The 22740-nt window shown below is 35.4% G+C and overlaps 1 protein-coding gene across 1 annotated transcript in view; it reads right to left on the minus strand.

The window, feature by feature from the left end:
* CFAP54 (cilia and flagella associated protein 54) overlaps positions 1–22740 on the minus strand; it is a 117000-nt gene that overhangs the window by 46418 nt on the left and 47842 nt on the right. The window contains 16 exon segments of the mRNA XM_050909989.1: positions 385–537; positions 1558–1672; positions 3351–3486; positions 3583–3806; positions 4012–4239; positions 4922–5103; positions 6840–6976; positions 7386–7616; positions 9200–9348; positions 10320–10431; positions 11928–12054; positions 13199–13288; positions 16288–16384; positions 17764–17907; positions 20040–20162; positions 21790–21945. Of these exon segments, the coding sequence (XP_050765946.1) occupies positions 385–537; positions 1558–1672; positions 3351–3486; positions 3583–3806; positions 4012–4239; positions 4922–5103; positions 6840–6976; positions 7386–7616; positions 9200–9348; positions 10320–10431; positions 11928–12054; positions 13199–13288; positions 16288–16384; positions 17764–17907; positions 20040–20162; positions 21790–21945 (2404 nt within the window).

Genomic DNA, 22740 nt, shown 5'->3' on the forward strand with positions numbered 1-22740 from the left:
ATTCTGTCTGTGTGTCTCCTAATTAAACTGATTAGACATAACTCATTGGTCAGTGCAACCAAATGAAAATATGTGCTCTGTTAGAGAAAACAAACTTGGGAAGATCTGCCAGTCAGTCCTCTGACAGAGGTTCGGCTGCGGACAGACAAGTGACACAGCTGCATGAAAAAAAATTTATCATCCAACCATGAGACACAAATCATAGGAAATCAGGCTTAGAGCTTGTGCTTACAGAACTTCATACATAACTTTATATTCTATGTTTTTTCTAAACGTCAATGACAACTAAAACTTGAATTTAAAAAAATCTATTCCTTTCACTCTTTACTATTTTAACTGCATATACACTTTATTAAGTGAGAAGCACTTCAATAAATAACTCACCTTGTGTGTGAGCAAGAAATAATGAAAGTAGTTTTCTGCTGTGTCTCAGTGCTCTGCTGTGATATTTAGATTTTTGTAAAGTTTCTCTAAAACATTTCAGTGTATCATTCACATCAAGAGGTACATAAACTAGGGCTTTCACTTGACTGCAATCTAAAAGGAATTAATAATTATGGAGAACAATTTTGCATTACATAAATATATATTTTTAGTAGATCACCCTGCAAAACATATATTTGAACAATTCCACAACTTCAAAACTAAAATATATTAATGTAATTGTCACCTTTGTTTCCTGTTGGACTATGAATTAAAGCAAAATTATTAACCACTAGGAACACTTCTGAGAATTTATATCTTTTTCAGTGTTACATTTTAGTTGTCATGTGACATCTATATTCCTTGAATTCCATCTGCCCTAGGCATGCCTCAGCTCAGCTCTTTACTCTGAATTCTGGTGTCTGAAGTCTGGAAACAAACTTTTTACTACAACTGCTGATCCTACTTACTACAATTACCATAGTTTCTATGTACCAAACCTGTGAGTTGGCTCCACTGAATGCATAATATTATCTACTCTTCTTACATACAGCATTATTTATTGTTTAATGACTTTCCTCAGCTGAATTCAACACAAAGCCTTGTGTGCAATGCGTTGACATATCTGTGATATGAGGAACTATGCTTTACAAACTTCCATTAATGACTGTAACATTTTAATCCTGACTGAAAAGAACAACAACTGCGGGTAAAAGAGGTGTTTTGTCACCTTATAGTTCACTTCAGTTTTTCTATTGATTCTATCGATAACAGTGCAGGCTCACATTAACTTCTGGGTATATTGCTGGATATCCAACAATACTGACGGAAAACTGGACCAAAACCACCAAGCTCACTCAACATACTGTAGGTCATCTGGCATCTGGATGACAACTGATTTTCTCTACTTTCAGATACAGTCTAAATATATTTGGAAAGGTCTTGACAACATTACTATACATCCAAAATATCAAGAATAATAATTTGAAAACAAAACTGAGTTCATATTAAAAGAAAGCTTATAGGAGCAGTGGAAGACCTATGATAAGGAGGAAAACAAAAAAAAATCCAATATGAAAAAAAGGAAAGGGTTTGGGAGAAAAGAGAACTCATGATACTGAAATGTGCTCTGACCTGTATAATCATTTTTCATCTCCGGATAGAAAGAGCATCCAGGAAAAATCTGTTCACTAGGAGAACGGGCAACAGGCAGCTGTAATTTCTGTGCTATGTAGTTTCTGCAACTCATCTAAAAAGCAAGTTTTGTTTCATGATGATTGAATAATATTCAGAAAAATCATTGTTTTGTGCTTAAAGTATCTAAATACTCAGTCATATGACAAAATAAAAGAGGACTAATTTACAAAGACACCAATGACTCATAACTAATACCCTTGTTAGTAAGAGGTGAAACATTCACAACACCTAAATATTGGATATAACGTGTAAGTGTTTAGATGTTAATGAATTAAACTTGTATATTATTTGGTATTTGCCATAATCATGAGGAACTTGTTGATGTTCAGCAAATACTCCACCTTTCTTTGCATGGATAAATGCATGCTTGCAAAGAACCTGTCAGTGTAAGTATGCCTAAAGAGCACACTGCCCGTAAAGCACAATGAAATGCTGCATAGGGATATACAAAATAGCTCTAAGGAAATGACAGAAGCAGTCTAACCCTGTCAGAGGAGCAAACTTCCAGACTTCTATAACGGGCTAATCCAGCACAGATATTTTATTTTGCTAATGTAGCTACATCACTTCAGAAGCAAAAGAACCAATTCAGAGCTAGTTCTAGACTCTTTGAATGGCACTGCACTGTGAAATGTAGCCATGCCCTTCAAATTTCTAACTTGATGATGTCTTTTTTGAACAATCCTTATTACTACTAATGAACATTAGTCTTTATTCTGTAAGTTGTCTTTCAAAACTATGTTTACTTTTCCACATTGCTCAGATTACAGCGGTATGTGGTGGTTTGCCACACTGCCCTTTTTTTAGGCAAAGGACTATGTTCTGAATGGCAGGGCCTGAAAGAAGTCAGCAGGAAACAGCCTTACAGAGAGTCAAGACAGAGCACCTCAGCTACCCTTTGCAAGCCAGGAGTGCCTTCTGAGTTCCTGCAAGCCCTGGGCAGCAGTGTGCTGTCTCTAGGCAAGGCAGTGGCTCCTGAACCCCATGTTCACGTTCAGAACAAACACATTTGGAATTCCAAACCCCACTTTCCCCCCTCTCCTTCAAGTCCTGTGTTTACATTAGTAATAGAAACATATTAAAAATATCAACCATGCAATTGACTTTAGCAAAACTTCTTAGAAATAAACCTTAGGTTAAAAAAAAGGAAAATCCTAACTTTTAATAGCTAATTCCATGAAAAATTTCCAAGTGGCAATGTCAGTTTACTGAATATATAGAGCCATGTCTTTTAATGAGAGGAACTTGCTGAGCAGCTTAAGGTTTTTTTGTTGTGATCAAGTTTTTCAAGTTTTTTATTGTTATTGTCAGTGTTTGGGTTAACTCAATTTCATTAATTTTGGTCTTTAGGAGCAGTGTTCCAATGCAGAAACAAAGCAATCTCTTTGTACTTAATTAATCACAAAGATTGTGCAGTATCCAAATAAATGTTTTCAGGTTAAAAGAGCATCAAGAACTAACATGAAATTAGATTTAGGCTCATAATATGGAATGGGTACATTATGCATGGAAGAAATGTTCTCCGGGTCATCAAGTCCAGACCTCTGCTGCTGCTGGAATCATGTCATATAAGCCTTTTCATGCACTTCAATCAATTATGTTCATTAATTTATTATAATTTACTATTTGTGACCATTATGAAAAACCATATTAATCTAATCAGTGAAAGTCCTTCTCCATATTTAGTTCACATTAAGAGTCAGTGCCCACAAAAGAAATCTGTGGTTCACCTTATGTGCATTATCAGACAGATATTTTATGAAATGAGATTCATGGCTGGCTGGGCCACTGAATTGCTGTATTCTTTCCAGCAACTGCCTCTGAGCATACACCAGCAGCGGACTCACTTGTTCTGTGTATCTCTCACTGAAAAAAAGCAAATTATAGTAATTAAGCAAAATAATGGTATATTTAACTGTATAATGTTGTTTTTTAGTTTTTATTGGAGTTGGTGTAACTTACTGTGTAAATATGTTAAATTGTACAGCTATGTGTACCAGTGCTTCCCACTTCTTCATTTGATATAACAATTCTATTGTTTTAAGAATCAGATTACATATCCATTTCAAGTCAACCACATTCACATCATCCAGGGGAGACTGTGGATGGAGATTAGAACCACCATTCTCATCCATAATACCTCCTAAACAACTGGGAATGCAGAAGTCTCCTTCAGGATCCACAATCTACAGTGAAGAAACATTATTCTACCTGTTACTTTCAAACTTGTTTTTAGGACAAATCACATTATAAAGATTAGAAAATACTGTAATCCTCTAAAAACTTGTTACAGAGAATAACTTGGAGATATCAGAATATAATGCAGGAAAACTATCTCTACTGAAGATGTGATAATAAAGAGTATATTGTCTTAATAAAAATAATTTTTACCTTGAGAGACCTGCTTGCTTGTAGTTCAGTTATCATATCAATGATCATGTCTGATGCCAAATAAAATGGCAACCAGATGGTGTTCCTAAGAAAACCCCTGGTAATGGGAAATGCATCCATATGGGAATGGGAATGATTAGCAATCAATTGTAATTCTTGAGTGTAGTTCCAAAGTTCTCGACAAGCATTTTGAAGCAACGTCCAGTGGCCACCACGGTGAGCAAGAACCTATGCATATCATTCAAAATGTAATTATACTTCAGAAATACAGAAATTAAAAGCTTCATTCTTTTATTGCAAAGCTTAGGTATAAGTAATCTTTCAAAATTAGTCTATGGATCATCCTTAATAACAGATCATTCAATATTTCAATTTATATAAAGCATTATAGAACCTTAATTTGGAAATTTTCATAGAAGCACTAATTTATAATTGAATTTAATTCTTGCTTTTGGTGTGAGACTAAGAAATAAAAATTAATTCACACCACCTATACATGTGTTTTTACTTGGTTTTAGAAGGGTTTATGGGAAGAGTAGTCAGTCTGCATTTCCTTTCAATCACTGGTCCTTCTGTTTATACTACCGAGGCATTCACTAAGACCTGTAAAGGTAAAGGTAAGTCTGCAAGTATTTTCAGAAAGATTTAACAAATATGAGAAGGAAAGTTATGAAGACTAAATGAAAAATAAAACATTTATATAAATTATTATACGTTTGATAGACATATACATTATGACAGGTGATATGTCTGACATTTCATACACTGTACTTGGACATCTTGCAGAAGATGAGAAATCATTGCTTTTTCCCGTTGAAGTTTCTGAAGTGTGGGGTTTTTTAATGTAGAAAGTAGTAAGTATTGTAATGCAATGCTTAATAATAATGTTTAATAAGAAAGAGTATCTTACCACTGCTCTTCTTAAATGCAAAAAGATTTTTGTAAAATGCTCCAATAAAATCGTATTTGACAGAAACTGGTTGTATTCTTTGGGGGAATGAGAGATGGATATGTCTGTATCATTTGTTGTTTGAGTTCGAGGAGTATCTGTTCTGCTCAGTTTAATGCTATCCTCAGAAGATTTATCTGTACCTGAAGACAAAAAGTTCACTGGTTAAAAATTAGTTGAAGTTCTCAAAAAAATAAAAAAGAAAATATTATCAGCCAGCTAGGATTTTCCTGTGGCAGCTAAATACTGAAATGTTAGGAAATGCCAATGTTAAGGTTATCATATTTATAAGGTTATGATATTTAAAATATAAGATGCTTTTACTTAAGCATTGGGAGAAGCAGGGATAAAAAAAAGTTTGAGCAAAATAATAATGTGTACCAAATAGTTTTCAGCCTCAAAGCCAAAACACAGCCCTCATAGAAGTTAAGTTTTAGGAAGAAATCACTGTGTGGCAAGGTCCAAAGAACCTTTCTGAAACTGAGGCCTCTTAAAAGGAGAAGTTAGGAAGAAAGGATGATTTCTGACAAATTCTGTGATATGTGTAGAATTAATTCATTATTTTTTTCAATATCAAATATCCTCCAAGGGGAAACAGAAAGGTTCATGGTAGTGGGATACAGTAATATCTGAGCTATAGGTTTCAGGCAGAAGCTAATTTCAAGCTCAACAGTATTTGAACTCTATGGCAAACTACACACCTCATGAAATTCTTTCATTCAGAATTGCTGCAAAGGCTAGGAGGTAGTAAACAGGATTTTCATTAGTTTTCAGCAACTTTCAGTGACTCAGTTCTCGGTGACTTGTAAGCATCAAGACAAAAGAGTATAACTAAAAGTAAGCTGTTGCAAAGAGAATCAGTGAATTCAACTGCTAGTTTTTGTCACACCTCCTTGGAAAAGGCCAAGAGGATGGTTGATTCCTACCTAAGGAAGTCCTACGTGGAATGATACGAGAATTTTGCTCTCTACAGCTGTGGCAAGAATGTGTTCCCTGAAGCGCTATTGAAAAGACCACGCTTGTGATTTTTTCTTGAACTTATGGTGGCTAGGTAGACTACTTTGCGTTGACTTGTATGTTATCATCACCAACATCTGAGGTAACCAAAGTCCTGTATTTCACAATTACCTACAAACAGGAGCCTTTTGGCTCCTGTTGAAACCTCAAAGGATGTTATTGAAAATAGCTGGGATAATAGAACAGTCAAATGTGAAAGACAGAGAATTGAAGCAGAAGTGGTAGAAGATAAAAAATTGATCCTGAGGTAGCCTCTGCCACAGGAAAACATTGGGGAGCAAGCAGTAGAGAAGGAAACCTAAATTATTCTACTTAAAATTTGAACGATAATAAACTTCAGTCTATAATTTTAAGAATGACTTACAGAATGACCCAGGAAATTACTGAACTGTTAGGAAATCTAAAGGAAACTACAGATCAATTAACAACCACAGAAACTGATAAAAATTATCATTGCATTTAGAATAATCTGGAATATTATGAATTTAATAAGTCTAGGTAGCATGGCTTCTGCAAACCAAAAGCTAGTATCACTGATTTATTAGAATTTATAAACTTGTTACTGAAGCATAGGATAAAGCATAACCACTTGATAGAAAGTAACATATTTATCAATACAATAAACAATGGTCAGAGTTATTATAAATGCCCCATTATTGACTATGACTTCTTTTATACTAGGTATGCCAAAAAGAGAAAATACAGAGGACACTTTTGAAATCCAGAAACATCTTCTCTTTAAATTGTCATGAGTGTTTTTCCAAAGGTGATGTGGAGAACTAATGATGGAGGTCAAGACAGAAATTGAGAGAAAGAAAAAGTTGAAACTGATTCTAGTTGTACACCCATTAAAAGTTCTTACAAGTTTGGTTTTTGGTCATTCCTGACTTTTTAAGGAGAGGAGGAGTTGGTGTTCTCATGTTATTCTCTACGTCTTCTCTCACCACTACAGTGCCAGAATTATTTAATGAGAATATTTCAGGATCCAAAATATTGTAACTGTGGAATGGGAGAAAAAGAAGAAAGCACAAAAAAACCCCAGATATATTAAAAAGAATTTTGATATACACACAAAATTCAGTTTCTCAAAAGTGAGTTTTGGTTACTTTCCAGCAGCTTTAGGAATCAGAAATAATGAATGATAGCCAAAAGTTATAAGGAACCAAAAAATAGCACAGTATAGTATATTTCAAAACTTTCATCTGACCAGTCAAGTGAGCAACCAAAAATGTGCATGTCACTGGCCATATGATGGAAAGCAAAACTTGTTACATAGTAAATCAATTTGCATTTGGAAGCTGAACTGTTCATATGACAAACTGACTGATGATATTGTAATTCAGATCTGTTTGCATTAATGGCAGTAACACAATAATCTATATTAATAGCAATCACTGATAAGATATACCTGTCCAGATGCTGTGAACCACAAATTCCAATGTTATATTGCTCTTCCAGTTTCTTTTTAAATAAGTTGTAGTGTGTAACTGCCAGATAGATATTCATCTGAGACCTCCAGGGCATCTCTTCAAGACACATTTGATGAAACTTCTTTCGGTTTAAGTAATTACTCACAATTGGTTTCAGCAGTACCACTAAGGTGTGACGAGCTACTTTTTGCAACTCTTCCTTGCATTTCCTAAACCAAAATATATGAAGTAGCAAAAACTGAAACTGTGTTTTCTTGAAGCTCTAGAAACAAAAATCATGGTAAAGATACACAGAAGTATCCCATTGCATATCCACAGCCTTGTATTAACTCAGAAGCATATGCCATATTTCTAGCAAAAGGATTTTTGCTGCAGTCAAGAAAAGCAATTGTGCTTTCCCTCTTTAAGTGCACTTAACACACACTAAATCCTATCTTATATTTTACCAACTTCCATAAGATATTTGTCTTAGTACTTACAAAAAATTTAGCTCTGTGTTTGAAGTTATTTGTACCTGAATCATCCAAACAGATTATTATAGCAAATACAATGTGTTTCACACAGTCTGTTCAGGAGATGGAGGGTCTACTATTATACTATAAATTTGGATCATTCTTTTTATTGCTGTGTTTTGGTAGCTAATCATCCTCAATGTGAAGAAAACATTTTATTTCGAATTTGGATGCCTGGCTTTAATTTCCAGCCATAGATTTTTTTTATGTTTCTCTGCCAGATCAAACAATTCTCTATTACCTGGAACACATACAATGCTGTAGTCAAATCAAGTCTCATTTTTTCTTTTTTATAAACTGTAAACTGATCCCTTTATCAATCTAAATTATTTTTCTGCCTGTTTTCCACCTTTAAAATGTGGGCAGAACAGTATACCATATACAATGTTGATCATATTATACAGCAATATTATTATGTAAGATATGAAAGAGTAGCTGAAAAAGTAAGAAGTTAAACATCCCCTCTTCCACTGAAAGCCATGAAAATCATGTTAAGTAAGGTGGGTTTTTTCTGTTGAGGAGTTAAAATGGACGGTTTAGGTAAATATTTAGAAGACAGTGTATGGAAGACTTTTTCGAGGTTCTTTATTTAAAACACCTCCAGAATCAGTTATGTGAATGCTTATATTCAGATATTTCTAGTTTCCTACTTGCTAATTGCTGGAAGCATAAGTGACCAAAGCACCAGGTAATGAATAAGACAAATTCTTTTAGGTCAGAAGGTACTGTTATTAGCGAGTTAACCAAATATATACGATTATCTGCCAAAAGAAGAGGTGAATGAATTTTCATTTGTTTCTATCAAGAAACAGTTTTCCAAAAGCTACAGAACAGATAGTCCAAAGAGACTAGCAAAAGGATGACAAAAATCACTCTGAAACTACCTGAACATCAGGAACAAATAAATATTCTTTATTAGATTTCTAACAGGTAGGCTCCCCAACACAGTTTGAAAAGCATTATAGTACACAGATTAACATAGCTTTTCCACCATGATGAATCAACATGCTCAAGCTAACACAACTGAAATACAGTCTTTGATTATTAATACAAAGACTTCAAAACCTTCAACAGTTATTCTCTGAAACAGAAATGAGAGATTTTGTTCTCTTGAGTGGAAGCCAATTTTATACCAAACTAAAACAGAAAAGTGAGTGGACTGTGCACAAATTCATCCCTTTGATAGAAAAAAGTTTTAAAATACACATTTAATTGTTAACTAAATTTCAGTCAAAATATTTTGGTTCTGTATATGAACCTGACAACTTATGTGCATTTACCTTTGTGCTTCTGGAGATTTCATTACGTTTGGATGTTTCACGAAATACTGTCTAAGAGTCTGTCTTTTTCGAATTGGACTCAAGGCTTCTTTTCTTGGTTTCCTCAAAGTTGATACCTCTGGTTTCTTTAAAGGTGAGGTCTCCATACTCTTTAAAAAAATCTTCCATGAAAATCTTAAATATACTTCAAATACTTATTTATACCTACATTATCAATTACTTGAGGTATACAGCAGGTTGGCTTATGCAGGAACGGAACAGAACAGAACAGAAAATAAATTCTGGAACTGTTTGTCAAAATAAGACAGCAAAAGAAATATTTAATATTCCAGAAAGCTCTACAATTTTTCTGGAAGGTATATGTCAAATGCCTGACACTAAGAAGCCAGCCAGGTCTCCAAATATTTTCTTTCATATACCAGTGTTTTTCATCTCAAAAATAATTATAGTTCTTTTCCTATTATTATAAATAGTAAAACTTTGCAACGCAAAAACTGAGACAGAAAACCCTTTCCCTAATCTATCTCAGATGCTAGCAGTATTCCAGCATTACTAGAGGGTTACGAGGGAGAAAACTCTTCCTCCAAAACAATACAAATCCATTAAGATTATTCCTACCTTCCAATAAAAGCAAAAATGTATTTTAAAAGAATTCTGAAAAAAAACCCTTTATTGTGCAATTAGAATTTCTGCACACGGAGTTAATCATGAACAACTACTCATGAAAAAGTGTAAGTACAACATATTGTACAAAAAGGCCTAAACTGATCTCCTTTTCTTAATGTGATGATACCTGAGGCATTTCCTATTAACATACTGGGGTTTTTTAAAGGGAGCTGATGAAAGGCAAGTTTTCATTGATTTTGGAATGCATTACTCTGACTCATCTCAAATTCCTCACAATTGTTGGTCTTTCAGATAAATCCCATGACAACTTTTCTTCCTGGTTTTAGGAGTGCAGAGGTGAGCTAAGGACTAGAGTTTATATCCCAAATTTTAGTAATTATTATGCATGTCTCTAGCTGAGGTTTTTATGAGACAGCTTTTAAAAATTTATTTTTGTGCTTATGGTATTGCTGCCCAGTAAAGACATACATGACTCCTTAAAAATAAAACTCACCTTCTGAAACTCCGCAACTCCTGTAGTGTATCTATCTGTGCCTTCTGGCAGAGTGGGAGAACTTGTTTCTTGTGTTGAAATTCCATTGATACAGAGAAGGTGGTCATTCCTCCTGACAAACAAATAATGTTAAAATCATCATCACCATCATCACCATCATCATGTTAAACTCCTTTCATAGTTAAAGGGTTATCTTTGGGAACAGGTAGAACACATGCAATTCCTATTTCATTGGGAGTTTTAAATTCAGCAGGTTTTCTTTCCTTCTTCCCCTTCAGAAAACAGGAAGTGCTCACTTTCAAGGTTTATTATAGAAATCTGAATTTATAGGTAACAACTATCTCACCTTCCTAACTCCTAGTAAAACAAAACAGTTTGCTTCATTACCCAATGTCCTGGTTTCAGCTGGGATAGAGTTAATTTTCTTCTTAGTAGCTGGCACAGTGCTGTGTTTTGGATTTAGTGTGAGGATACTGTTGATGACATGTCGACGTTTTAGTTGTTGCTAAGTAGTGCTTATCCTAAGTTAAGGATTTTTCAGTTTCCCATGCTCTGCCAGCAAGCAGGTGTGCAAGAAGCTGGGAGGGAGCATGGCCAGGACAGCTGACCCGAACTAGCCAAAGGGATATTCCATACCATAGAAGGTCATGCTCAGTATATAAACTGGGGGGAGCTGGCCAGGAGGGGTGGATCACTGCTTGGGCATCAGTCAGCACGTGGTGAGCAAATGTGCATCACTGTTTTTTTTCCTTGAGTTTTAGTCTTTTCTTTTTTTTGTTATATTCCTTTTCATTACAATTATTATTATTATATTTCATTATTATTATTGTTAGTATTATATTTTACTTTAGTTATTAAACCATTCTTATCTCAACCCACGAGTTTTACCTTTTTCCTGATTCTCCCCCCCAATCCACTGGGAGTGGGGGGAGTGAGGGAGTGGCTGCGTGGTGCTTAGTTGCTGGCTGGGGTTAAACCACGACACCCAAATTCTACTATGGAATTCTGCAAAGAACTTCTTCATGTCGAATTTTTTTTGTCTTTTGTAACAGCAATTCCTGTTCCCTATAATATATCTCCTTTTCATTGATTATTTGCCTTTCAGATTTTAGAAATACCGGTGTGCATTTTTAACAAAGTTATAGTTAAATTTCTTTGGGATCCTTTTAGCTAAGTGTCTACAATTTGGTTCTACTTATCTTTTCAGTATAGAATTTTTTTTAGACACCACAGTAGGCCCTGATCAGTTTGTTTTTGATTTAACCCAACATACTTTTCTAAGTTATCCCACTGCCTCAGAATAATATGGCAAATGGCCATATTGCCAAGTGGTGTCTGTGAAAAGGAAAATCCTGGAAATTGCTGATGGTAGACAGGAGTTTTGAACAGACACAGCCAAGGGAGAAATCTCCATGTATAACAAAGTGACAATACAATATTTTCTGTAGCTATACAATCCTCTGTGTTCATGGAACTTCTGCAGACTAGGAGCCATGGAAATAGCTCCAGATGGGTCTTCTACCAGGTACAATTGACAGTTTCTGCTGTAACTGTGACACTGGTGAACCCAAGTAGTAGTTTTTCACTACTTCTATAATAGAGATCTACCTTTTCAAGTAAACTTGCACATTGCCTGCCCATTCCACAACGCATTGAAACTTCTCTTCATTCAGGATTTTGTGCAAAACTTGAACAAAGAACTCAAGAAAACGTGATTTCTTTCTGAATTTCATCACTGCAATAAAGTAACAAATAATTAACACAGTTTTTTTATTTATGCTGTAACAGGTTTCTGAATTCAGCTATAATTACAGCTATGTATATCTCAAAGCACATATTTATGTCATGTTGCATGCTGATGAAGAAAAGGCATACTGATACTAAAATCAGATAGGTCGTGATACACAATAGCAGTTGCTAAATACTTCTTCTTGTGACCGGGCATCCAGAATCACAAATTCACTCTATTTACACTCCTAGAATGACAAACATTCTAGGGACTGAGAAAATAGGTTTGGAACTATTGTATCATGCAGTACATAGTGCAAAAATATTTTATAACAATATTCAACATGCCTAATTGTACACATGCCTGAAAATCCTGAAAAAACAATAAAGGAAGTATAAACAAAGAAACTGCATCCTATTCACTTAGGTTGCTCTTCTCAGTGTCAGTCACATTAGTGTACAAGCAGCATACAGTTCTCATTGCAGCAGTGGAGCTGTGTTGTCTAGATTTTAGGCAGCTTTTGAATTGTTTGCAAACTGCTTTTACTGTTTGGCTGTCTTCATAATTTTTTGCCATCAAGAAATAAATAAGCATTTATCCTATCTGAAAGCTATACCAATTTTACAGGCTAGGCTCCATTGTTATTTTGAACACCAGTATTAAAAAAAATAAGGCAGTGGCAAAGGCCACATACCAGAATCTTAAATCCTATTTCAAAAACGCAAGTGTACTCAGACTTTTGTGAATTCCTCTTTCAGTAACATAATTTAATGTAGAAATGGGGTATCTTAATTTAAAAAGAACATTCCACACAAACAGAATCTTTGAAAATGTGACACAACTTTAAAAAAATGAGCTCATTTTTAAGTTTATTAGAAAATAAACATTATTCAAATTATTTAAAATGTTAATATTTTATATACTTAACATCAACATCTAAAAGAATTTGTTGAAAGTATTTCATACACTTCTAAATGTGACTATATGAAGAACTTTTTTTAAGCTATGTTTTACTTGATTTTGTATATTTGAGAACAAAATGAAGAGAAAGTTTCCAAGAGCTTATTCCAAGCAAGAAATAGATAGCTTTACTGGCAACTTTCTGAAGTACAGAAGCCTTTACAATTAAAATAAACACCAATTATCCTACCTTCTCGATACGCACTGTTTGATGTCCAGCATGAAATTACAGGGTAGAGGAACAAAGGATCTTCCTGTCCTGTAAGCTCTGATCCACAAGCTACATCAATAACCAAATCAAATCCATTATGAGAAGCAGTGATAGTGTACAATAGAAACTCTACCTGGAATCATAACTGAAGACTAGAAAAATCCTTCTTTAGCACAGATTTTGCTTTTAAATCTCTCACTGTCATCCAGAGAGAAATTCAAAAGCTTGCTCTTTTCTTCTAACATAAGTAGCTGTGCCACTTAAATAATGAAGAGCTTATGGATGTGACTGATGAACTTCCAGCTACTAGACTAATGAGCAGGATGTCTGGAGTTCATCAGAGGTCTAACAAAGGTCCATACAAATCATCTGTGGAGGAGGATGTGCAGTAAGGACAAGTTCAAAAATGTATTTAACACTATACAGCATGAACTGAACACATGATGCTACATACATGCTCGGTATATGGATAGCATAAGTAGGTAAAGGAATTTTACTTTTCTTCACCTAAATATTTATATAAATATATGTATTCAAATGTATTTCTATTCCATAAATAATATATGAGATATAGGTGTAAATAATATATACAATATATAGATATAAATAGTATATATAATATATAGAACAATAACTTGGATTCAAGCTTCTGAGAGTTAAACACAACTGCATTACCAGCTGATGAGCACCAGAACAATGTTACATGTGCTAGTTGCTATTTTGCCTTAATAAAGAAACATGACCTACAAATTTTGTGCTTAGGCAAGTTCTGTGGTTGAAAAAGATCAATGCAGCTAGTCCCTGAAAAAAGCAAGGTTAAAAATGCACTCTGGAACAACCAGTTGTGATAGTGGATCAATAGCTACACCCTCCAGTGGCAGCACTCAGTTGAAGTCTGTCGAATGCAAATAATGTCCAATTAAATAGGACAGCCAGCAGGACAAGCAGATTTTTTTTTTATTTATTTTTAGGACAATTCACACCCTTTATTAGTACTCTCTCCTATTTGAAAAGTTCAAAAATATATTGCTTCAAATGAGCACTTTCACAAAGAATAATACCTCCCAAAAATTTTTAAATGGGAAAACATTTGAAATTTCAGAATTTAAATTGTACTGTGTATGAAATATTTTGTTTTTCTCAGTTTCTGATGAAAGAGGCAGATTCAGCTCTTTTTCATTTTTCTCGTAGACTATCACCAATGGAATGCTAAGTGTTGATCCGCTTTTAAGGATTTCCTATGACAAGGTTGTTTCCAAAATATTTTTAACAGCATGCCCTACAGGTGTGCACATTGTCCTAAACCACTTATACCTATTTGTAAGGACAGCTGTAAGCTTTGTTATTTGTTTTGCATGGCCTTAGCAAAAGACTCCTCTTCGGTTTGTATCCTGAAACTTATTGACGACTATGCTATTTCAGCAACAGAGCAGACTTCAGCCATCAAGTATTTGCCAATTACTGAAAATGTGTTCTTCTCTAACTGATCAACCCATTAATTTAACTTTCTATTAAGAATGGAACATCGTTTTATTAAGTAATCAATGTAATTTTCAATTAACTTACAGAATTCATTCATTCTGTAACTTGTTCTGCCAGAATGCAGGCCTCAATGTCAGCAGCAAAAAATGAAGGATCAGCGCACAGATGAATGGAATTTTTGTGTCACTCTTTTTATCCAATTTATTACAGAAATGCTTTCTTTTCTAAGACAAATGCATATACAGAGATGATGGATGATAACTAGAACATGAGTCAGCAGTGTGCCCTTGAAGCAAAGACCAGTTGCATACTGGGCTATATTAGAAACAGCACAGCCAGCAGGTCAAGGGAAGGGTTAAATTTTCCCCTCTATTCAGCACTTGTGAGACCACATCTAGATTACTGTGTTTGGTTTTGGACACTGTAATACAAGACACTGACATACTGGAGTAAGTCCAGTGAAGGGCCACCGAGATGATAGGGAGCTAGAGTGCATGACAAAGCAAGAAGAGACTGAGAGAACTGGGTTTATTCAGTCTTAAGAAGAGAAGGCTAAGAGGAGTCTACACCTACGTAATAGGACAAATACAGAATGTGGAGACAGACTGTCCTCACTGATAGCACAAGAGGCAATAGACACAAGATGGAAATAAGAAAATTCGAAATAGATATCAAGAAAACCTTTTTAACCATAAGGGTAGTTAACTATTGGAACAGGTTGCCCATAAAGGTTGCAAAATCTCTTTCTTCAGAGAGATTCAAAACTTGACTGGACAAGTCCCAGAGCAACCTGATCTAATTATACCTGTTTTGAGCAGGTGGTTGGAATAAAAGCCTTCCAGAAATGCCTTCCAACCTAAATTATTCTATGATTCTATCCAGGCTCCAAGAAGTATAAGATGCCATGTAAATATAATGGAAAAAAAATCAGTTGTGGCTCTGTGTTTTAAGTTCTAATCAAATTTCCTTTATAAGTCCTACTTATTAATTCATCTAACTTAGGCAGAACTATTAGCCTGAAAATTCTTGTGCTTAATCCAGACTCTTAAGATATTTTAAAGTTGATACATTCATTCCTGAGCTACAAGGTAGCTAAATGCTAGTATACATGCAATTCCTTCACAAAAAGGACAATTTCTGTTAACTTTCTTCAGGAAGCCTTTTCTCCACTAAAATTTCTTGCAGTGGTTATTACTACTAGCACTGGTAGGATAGTAAGGCATGCTATAAATGGACAATGGTCTTTGCCACTGCATTTTCTGATTTAGGAAGATAAAGCAAGCCTACATAACATGGAACCCAATTTACACAGAGTGGGAGAACATACATATTTGCAGAATAGAACAAAAATGACCATTCCTTTATAAGAAAGAATGAGTGTTTTGGTGCAAATGATGAAAAAGATGAATAAAAGTCATTATACATATCACTACCAGGTATAAATAAGATCACTGAAATTATGATTTTGGTTGATTTATCATGGAAGATATATGACATAAAAGCACTTCTTAGAGAAATAATTTTTACAAATAAACCATAGAAAATTGCATAGAAAAAGGTAAGAAGTGTTTTAATAGTACACCCACCTGGTTTTGTCAGTCGGAGGAGATTTAATTCAAGAGCACTTAGATTTTCTGTTGCTTTTTCCACTGCAGCTAAATGGGATGTCTTTGCAGAAGTGGTCTGAAATATCCAATACTTAGTTATGAAAACTTAGCTTTTACCTAACTAAAACCAGCAGGTCAATAGTGGAGTTTAGGTTAGATCCCAAGTCTTCTAATTCTATATCTGATAATTTCATCAATCTTGTCTTATTTTTCTTTTCAAGTGAAATAAAACCGATGTTCATAAATTTTTTAGTGCGGCTTCAAAAACCTGGCCACGATTCATTCTTGATTGATCTCCAAGGGAGTGAGTGGAGTTGCTCTGCCACCAAATAAATTTTTAGGGAAGACCCACATGCTACTACAACAACATATTTGGACAGATTGTTTGACAAAATATGTTGTTTTCCAGAAAAAATAATCTTTTGTAGATTATTTACTGCCTACAGAAATCAAAATCTTCCTCTGGAAAGAAAGTTCTTTTTTTTTCACTTCAGTGAAAATGTAATTTTCAGTCAGCCCTACTTGACTCAAGATATTATATTGTTCCTATGATCTTAGATTCCTTTCTCTTTTTCGGTATGAACCTGAGAGCAGCTAACACAAACTCAGCAATAAAAAATGGAGAAAATTTTGTCCTGGATCCTGTCAGTGTCCTACAAATTTTCTTACAGAAACCCTTCCCTGAAAGCTGAATGGCTTTTTGTCCCTCTCTTTAATAGATCTCAGTTTCATGCTCACACTGCTTCCTTTCTTCCTCTCTCATTATTCCTACTTTCTTACCTCTTTTTCAAATCTCCTCTCCAGTAAAATCTCCTCTAAGATTATTTAAAGAAAAAACAGACAGAAAGGTATGGAGAATCAACACTTGACTCTGATTCTAAGTTGCAGGAAATTCTTACAACCTGCTACATCTCTTTGTAATTTAAGTATTAAGGTCTTCGAGGTTGAAAGTTCTTCCTCCATTGAGAAATATTTTTCAGTCTACACAATTACTAAGTTACTCTCTTATTATGACTCAGTTTCAAGCAGCTGCTACACAAAATGAGAGGCTAAGTTTCTACATTATTTAGGATATTTTTGCTCTTCTTTACTTATACAATTCTTTAATTATTCTTTCTGTCTAATAAAGCATTCCTGGAAACTATATGTGAAGATCAGTTAGGGATGCTTGTATAAATATCTGCAGGATCTTCATGGCTCTGAACTGTAATATTGCTAAACCCTCTCCAGTTCAACAAGATGAGACCCTGTACCCACTGCAATCTGCAACTGGTCTTAACAAAGATGGCTACAATTAAATAGAAGCCTCTCCGCTGTACTTTGGGAACTCTTATTCTACAAGGAAACTCTTATTCCATACAATCACTTGTAAAACAAAAAGCTAATAAATGTAGTCTTCAAAATAACAGAATACAGTATTTAGACAAAAGAAAAAGTAAAAATCAGAGCAATTACTTTAACTTCTTTGTTAGTGTGTGTTTCTTCAGTTTTCATAGCTCCTGACAGGCAGGGTGAGGTTGTTGGTGAGGAATCCAACAATTTTTTCCCGTAGTTAACAATAATTACTGCTAGTTCATATTCTTTCCATGAACGTAGTACCTATTAAAGAATCATCTGTTATATATTTTTGTTTTGCATAAGACGTAATCTTTCATTATTGTCTACTTATAATTGTCAAAATGCATGAATATTATAAACAGATATTAATTACTCAATACTTAAGTTTCCTTTCATAAAAAAAACAGGACTATAGACCTGTAAAATAATTGGAATTGCAGATACGTTATCTATGTGTTCTACTTCTGCTTAACCTATCCCTCAGAGAATAGAAAGATTTAACCAGAAGTATCTGGTGCTATGATTGACATTCTCCCTGTTCTCAGGGAGTACTGCTATCAAAGAATATAAAGGGTAACTAAATGATCCTCATTTACCTCTCTGGTATCAAGTGCACATTTGAAAATCCCAACTGTATTAGTGAAAGGAGTGCTGAAATTTATTTTTAAAATTATGAAATTTATAAATGAACAGTGTAGGGAATGTTTTTAGATGGCTTTATCTTCTTTAGACAGAGCTCTAAAGGCCAAAGTGCTTCTACTATATGCAAGGTAACTTCATGTTAGGATGTTTGTCTTTGGGATACAAAATAAGTGTATAGATTACTTTAGGATAAATACAGTACATGGCCAGACTGTAACTCAACAGAAAACCATATACTATGGATTAATCAGAAGCATTTGCAATTCACTCATTCTGTTTGCTATTCTGTATGCTATTCTGTTGAAATGCTATCTATAAGGAAAAAAAAAATCAGCAGTACAAGCAGACAGTCATTTAGCTGGGGAATCCAACAACAAACAAACATTCTAGCAAGGTTTCAAGGTTCCTAATAGGCTTTATTGGCCTTGATAGCCTCCACCTGGGCCCTCCCGCCATGGGGCCAGGAGCTCCCTTTCAGCTCAGGCCTAAGCCTACAGTCCCTGCCAGCTCCTATGTGGCAGGAATGCTGGTCTCCAGCATGCTCCAAGCCATGCCTGGGCCTGGCAATGGATCCACTGGTCTGGACACCTGACCCATGGACTGACTCCTCACCTTGACCTCAGACTGCTCCCATCATGATGGACCCGCCTGCTGGGTGGTGTCTTACCGTAGCTACCCTCACCAGACCAGATCCTGACCTGCAGATTGACTTCCCAGCTTCAGCTCAGACCTGCCTCATCACCACAAACTCACCCGATGATCTGGACTCCTGGTTGAACCTGAGTGCCGGGTGCTGCCCTGCTGGCCGTGGCATTGCCCTCGGCTCCTGGCTCCCCAGCCCTCGCCGTGCCCTGACACTGCCCTCACAGCCATGAAATAATTGATTAATACAAAGAAAATGACAACACTAAGGCTTAAAATACTCATCTTTATAGAAAGAATGAGAACTGGGTCTTCTTGCAGTCCACTTTTAAGGATATTTGATACTGATCTGGTTTTGTGAGGTGAGCACAGAGTTCCAGCTCCTACAAAGACCGGGGTGAGGGATCACCAACATAGGGGAATCCCTCAAAGCATCAGCCACAGCTCAGGTTCAGTATGAGCTCTTAGCTGAGGTGTACTCAAAGCTAGAGGAAAGCTGACTTTTTCAGCATCATACATTTATCATGGTGGGTACTTTAACTCTAGCATGTCACTATACCTGAGGAAAAAAATCCTACCAGTACCACGTTTCTCCTTATCTCACTAAATAGATTGAGTATCTGAATCATAAATGTGATCTACAGACATGTACTATGGTTAAAAGTCAAGGTGTTTATGTTCCTGCCAGCATGTGGGACTAAATAGTATAAAGTTGCTTTTTGCTAATTTGCAAACAAGCCAGATACGCTAATCTGATTAAAACTACAAATATGGCCTATTTGCAGTAAATAAACTTTTAAATTTATATATTACATATAGGCCTTATTGAAAATAGTACTACCTTAAATGTAAAAATACACACAATGATATAAAATACAGATTTCATGTCATGGACTAATAGGTTATTCTACTAAAAAGTCAAAATGTTGTTATTATATAAAATGCACTGATACAAAGATACTAATAAATATTTCTATACCTTTACTATTGAAGAGTGCCGGTTCTCTAAGATATCACTCTGAAGGCCAGCTTACTAAGTCTTTTTTTTTCTCTAAATGACAAAAGCTGTATCTTAAACTAAGCTGTAAGCACAATAATACACACCATACCTTTGCTGTATAAAATGAAGTACAAGCTATCATATGCTGAATACTCTCATAACATCCTGCCTGCCTCCTCTGCAAAGTAGCACTTGGAATTTCTTGAAGGACAGCCAAGCACTTAATGAGGATCTGTAAATACAAGGGTTAAAACAAAGCTTGGAGTCTGCAACACACTTACAAGCTTGTACCTCTGTACAGCCTATTGTATTTGATGGTGAACTTTAAAAATACTTTGAACTCTAACAGATAGGATGAAATGCTAGCTCTACAAAAGCCAATAATAAAATTTCCATTTAATTTAACGGTGTCAAGATTTCATCTACAGCCCTTTGGAATAAATAACACGTTCACATAAAATCACAGATATTAAATTACAGATACATGATGGATATTTTTGCTGATTTAATTAACATGAAATCAAAGAATGCTTAATTCAGTGAGATTACATACTCCTAGTAGAGGACTGCTTAAAAATATTTCGAGCTGGTCAGAATTTTAAATGAAAGAATGCTCTAAAAATAAGACTTTTCTCCCCCATTTTTGCCTATCAGACATGAAAAGAACATATGACTAAATTATTTTTCCCTTTAATTAGGAAATCTGAAACAGGAGCCATTTCCAGTGGCTAGCTGTGCCTTTAGTAGGTCATCACAGCCAATGACTTCTTAAGCAACAGGCTATCCCTGTATGTAAATAGATTTTTTTTTTTTTTTCCTAAGCACTCCTAAAAACTTCCCAGGGCCCTGTGTGCCCCAACAGTCATTCCCTGAGCAGCCTCGCTTGGGGCCTCCTCTCACACCTTCTGCCCAGGGGCCCAGGAGTCCGAATTAAGCTCAGACACAAGCCTTCAGTCCCTGCTTGAGCTATGGTATTGGTGTGCTGGTCTTCAGTTCTGTCTCCCGGATGGACCTTGGACCTGTGTTGTAGCCTTGTCTCCAGTCTCTGGCTCCAACTCCTGCAGCTCCTGACTTTTTCTCCTGGATGGACCCTGGGCCAGCCCAATAACCTCACCTTCTCTGGACTCTCAGTGGATCCTTTTAACAACACCCTGCTCTGTCTGCCATGTTCAGATGCTGCTAGTCTGTGCCTTGCCTGCACTGCAGTCACCTCATCCTTCCTCATAGAGCGAACACGCTCTTATAGCTGTTCCCTGACAAAACTATCTAATTACGGGGAAAAAGTTGCATGTTTCTACTGTATCCTTGCTGAATCTAAAAAACACATCTGCTGCTTCAGAAATGGCAGGAAAGGATTCAGGTACTCTGTTTTCAAAGAGAAGGTGCTTGCTTCTGGAAAGAAGCACGTGCCTGAAAACTGAAGACTGCATTATTAAAACATTGAATAGCCTTCTTTTTTTAAGAAGAAAAGAAAACTCTATAGGAAGCACACATTCCCCAAAAAGCCATAGGCAAATGCTGCTTTTCTTTCCTCAAAATTGCCATCTGCAATAGCATTCAAGTAGAAGTTACACTGTAGATTCTACTATAGTTTAAAAATACCAACAAATCATCCTGAAGAAAAAATCAGTATTCTGCAGTTACTTTAGCATATCTGAGAGTAGAATCTGTGCAGCTTACACTGAACATATATGCATCGGGAACACGTAAAACCATAAAAGGCTTTTCTTTCAGCAGCTACTAAGAACTTGAAGCCTAGCTATTTAGCTCGCCACTGTACACTCCATTATAAGTTTTAATTTGAATCACTATAACTGCAGGACTTGGATGCCAGCTGCTTTGTCTTAAAATGCTCTCACCTGAACTACTGGCACTAAAGAAATCTTGTGATAAATAATTGGAGCCAGGAGACCATAACATTGTACAACAGACTGCAGGGTGTAACTTGCATCATTCAACCAATTGCTAAGTTCAATTGCCACAGTCATTCTTTCACATTCTGCTAATCTAGCAACCTGTAAAAGAAAAATACATTTTGATTCAAATATGAATTCTGTTGTTTTAAATCATTTGAGAGTGAAAGAAGACAGATGTTATTGCAGTTTAAAAAGCGTGTAAGCAGCAAGTAAGATAAAAGTTTAAAAATTAATTTACATTGACACCTGTTAGAAGTATATAAACAAATGCAACATTATTCATGATTCTAAAGGAAATGATTGTTCTTGACCTAATTGTGCCCTCTGAATTTACCATATAATTGACAGAGCCTGGTTAACAACCTCAACTTGTATGGAGTGGAAATTTCACATGCTAACCTCTCAGAGTAGGTAAGGGGAGGATAACAATTCCTTCCTTTCCCTTCCAGTTACCTGCTGCAGTCCTTGCATGTGTGAGGAGATCCAGTAAAGTCACTAAGTAATCAACTGCCCACATTTTTACAAGACAAATACTTCAGCAAAGAAAGAGTGGAATAGGAATGTAATAATATAGGAGGCAAAGCTTGACTATCCAAATAAAAAAGAAAGTTTTTAGTGTCATTAACATGCTATTATACTATAAGAAATCTGAAATAAAAGAAGCTTAGCATATTAAAACCATGAAACCCTGTTAGAAGTTCAATATTAATGAAAATATATGTATTAAATAGCAGAAATGTTTAAAATTCAAAATCCAAGGTGCATCTTAGTAGGACAAAAATAACAATGCTTATACTTCTTTCTTAAATTATAGTCTACCACCACTGAAGTTAAGGAAAATCCTTCCTCAGTTGGAATCAGTGAGCTTTGGATTAGGCAATAACTGATTCGGAA

The sequence above is a fragment of the Gymnogyps californianus genome, chromosome 1, assembly GCF_018139145.2.
Source record: "Gymnogyps californianus isolate 813 chromosome 1, ASM1813914v2, whole genome shotgun sequence".
NCBI lineage: Eukaryota > Metazoa > Chordata > Aves > Accipitriformes > Cathartidae > Gymnogyps > Gymnogyps californianus.